At 47.9% G+C, this 3,182-nt stretch overlaps 1 protein-coding gene across 1 annotated transcript in view; it reads left to right on the plus strand.

Moving 5' to 3' along the window:
* Positions 1-789: 789 nt before the first annotated feature.
* adra2b (adrenoceptor alpha 2B) overlaps positions 790-3,182 on the plus strand; it is a 4,942-nt gene continuing 2,549 nt past the window's right edge. Inside the window, exons 1-2 of the mRNA XM_072433256.1 lie at positions 790-1,351; positions 1,643-3,182. The exon at positions 1,643-3,182 is cut by the window's right edge and continues 2,549 nt beyond it. Coding sequence (XP_072289357.1) covers positions 1,657-3,182 — 1,526 coding nt within the window. The 5' untranslated portion in view covers positions 790-1,351; positions 1,643-1,656. The remainder of the gene's footprint in view (positions 1,352-1,642) is intronic.

A 3,182-nucleotide genomic window follows, 5' to 3' on the forward strand; every position in this document is an offset into this window, starting at 1 on the left:
TTAAATTGCAACGTTGCAACCGGCAGACAGTGGCAGATATGAAGATAATTACTGAAAATAGGCCTTCTGGACAGAAAAAAAAAAGACATAATGCAAAGAATAAATAATGAATAATGTAGACACAATTATTGGACAGAAAGTTGCATTTGCCACAAGCCACCCATAGTTTTGGAACCATGTGCCAAACACAATGGTGGTGACATGATGTTGGCACAAATAGGCACAAACACTAAATGATTATAGGCGGACAACAGTTTGCTCTTGTATGCTGCTCACAAACCCATTCTCTCATTACATTGTATTGGGTCAAAAACAGTTTGGACTCTATTTCTTCGTCTGGACTGACACCTCAACCGCTTTTTGGCCCCTGTAGATCCTGAAATGAAATAAATAAATTCCACCGCTTGCTTTTTCTGCAAATATTGGCAATCCTTGTATTGGCATTTCATCATTCTATGCAATCATATTTTGCAACCTGCCTTGGATTAGATTACATGCACTTTTTCCCCCTGAGTGTTCTTTACACTTATTGTGCAAAACACTGGTATGAAAACTGCACAGAAGCCGCTGCTGTGGCGCCAGCAGGACCCCTGAGCACCCCGCAGAGTAAATGGTCAAGACGGAACCACCCAAACAAAGCGGTACCTAATCAAATGCTTTGCCTCCTCCTGGGTACTGACTTATAGACGTGCAAGAGGTTGTAGGAGGCGATACAGACAGAATAAAAGTATCCCGTGACGCTCACAGCTTCAGAGTGACATCAGCAGGGCGAAAAGACGCGCAGGAGGGAGGAGAGCGCGGAGGCAGGACGCGCATTGCTTTTCATCCTGAGGTCCAGATCAAAAGTAGCGAGGCAAGCGCGCTTCATTATGGCTTCATTTCAACTTGTGAGCAGCGAGAGGAGCCAGGGCGCGCACCTCACGGCCAGCGACGCGATGTGAAGCTGTGTGCGGGATATACAGCTCTCAGCCCCGTGGCTCCACGCGCAGGACGCACCGTCAACGAAAAGATCTTTCAAGTACTTTTTTCGTTCTTGGTGATTGGGACGTTTGATTTCATTCTATAAAGACAGAGCTGCATCAATAACAGGTCCAGGTCAAAGCGTCGAACTTTTTTATTTCATGCTTGAAGTCATAATATTTTGTGTTTGTTTGCGAAAGGCTTGTGTTTTTATCCATTGAAGATCACATCCTCACATTTGTGAGATAGGGCTCACGTCGGGAAGCTCTGACCAGTGGTTTGACGCACTGCCTTGGACTGGACTGTGCGCTTACAATGGACTTGGGGGATCTGCCTTGGAGGATGCACGGAAGCTAATATTGGAAAAAGGAGATACCAAATCACAACAAAGGTATAAAAAGGGTACAACATTTTGTTCACACTAAGCATTTTAGAAAACCGCCGGTAAATAAATAAAGATATTACATTAAAACACAGCACGGTACTAAGACCTAAAGGCTTACAAACATTTTAATTAATATCAAACTGAATAAATTAACTTATTTAAGCCTTGTTTGTGCTGTTGCTGACGTTGAACCAAACCTTAACTGTCTTTGTGGAGTGAGTGTGTTATGGAAGTTTTATAGAATGACACTTAAAGCATTTCTAATAATCTAATCCATTAATCTTTCTGTTCTCAGAGCTCAGACGCACGGCATGGCATCGTCAGTAGACAGCGCCTGCTCCGTGGAACTCACTGGCTGGAACAGCAGCACCAGCAGCGGGGTCCCATCGGCCCCCTGTAACCAGAGCATGCTAAACTTAGCTCCATACTCCCCTGAAGCCACAGCAGCCTTTGCCACTGCCATCACACTCATGGTGGTCTTCACTATAGTGGGCAATGTGATGGTCATCATTGCTGTGCTAACCAGTCGCTCACTGCGGGGGCCACAAAACCTGTTCCTGGTGTCCCTTGCGGCTGCAGACATTTTGGTGGCCACTCTCATCATCCCTTTCTCACTGGCCAATGAGCTGCTGGGCTACTGGTACTTCAAATCTCTCTGGTGTGAGATCTATCTGGCCTTAGATGTGCTCTTCTGCACCTCGTCTATCGTCCACCTGTGTGCCATTTCTCTGGACCGCTACCTCTCCATCTCCAAGGTGACGTACGGGCGCCAGAGGACTCCTAGGCGCATCAAAGCTGCTATTGTGGTGGTGTGGCTGATTTCAGCTGTCATCTCCTTTCCCCCTTTGCTTTCTCTAAACAAAAGTGAAAAGACAGACGAGGGCGTGGACAGGGGTCCTCAGTGCAAACTTAATGAAGAGCGTTGGTACATTCTATACTCAACCATAGGCTCATTCTTTGCCCCATGTCTCATCATGATATTGGTGTACATCAGAATCTATCAGATCGCCAAACAGAGGACACGCTGTCCCCCTGGAGAACCCAGGAAGGATGGTGCAGGCAGTGCCACCCCCAGTCAAACTCCTCGACATGTACATACCAACGGCAAGGATGATGAAGAGAGCACATCTCCGTCTTCTAACAAAACCCCTAAAACACGGCCGCCGACCTTGGCCATTATCCCCTCCCCCTCTCAGGAGTCTGAGCCCACCCACAACGCCACCTCCAACAACCTCCTGCAGCCCCCACCCAGAACTCATACCCCTGACAGCGCCTCTCACAGACCCTCCTCTCCATCCTCGGAGACCCCCACGTCCAAAGAGGCTAAGAAGAAAAACAAGCAGAAGAGCAAGAAAACAGACAACAATAATGGGGACAGCTCCAGCACTGAGAGTGACGTGGAGCAAAGCCAGGGAGGCAGAGGCAGCACCAGCATGCCCGGCTCACCCGCAGGTGGGGTTCACTCCCCCGGATCAATCCGGAGGTACAAAGATATGATTGCCACTTCAAAAGGGGCACGTCTCATGCCAGGGAGAAAGTCCAAGTCTGATAACAACCCCGGGGCAGCCAGGCGGAAGGCCATGATCAACAGAGAGAAGCGCTTCACCTTTGTTCTGGCAGTGGTCATCGGTGTGTTTGTAGTCTGCTGGTTCCCATTCTTCTTTTCATACTCACTTCAGGCTGTATGCCCAAATACCTGTGTCATTCCTGGTCCCCTTTTCACCTTTTTCTTTTGGATTGGCTACTGCAACTCCTCGCTCAACCCTGTTATCTACACCATCTTTAACAAAGACTTCAGGAAAGCTTTCAAAAAAATTCTTTGCAGAAACCCCAAGGG

The sequence above is a fragment of the Eucyclogobius newberryi genome, unplaced genomic scaffold, assembly GCF_026437365.1.
Source record: "Eucyclogobius newberryi isolate DKJ021-1_F unplaced genomic scaffold, fEucNew1.0.hap1 SCAF_6, whole genome shotgun sequence".
Classification (NCBI taxonomy): Eukaryota; Metazoa; Chordata; class Actinopteri; order Gobiiformes; family Gobiidae; genus Eucyclogobius; species Eucyclogobius newberryi.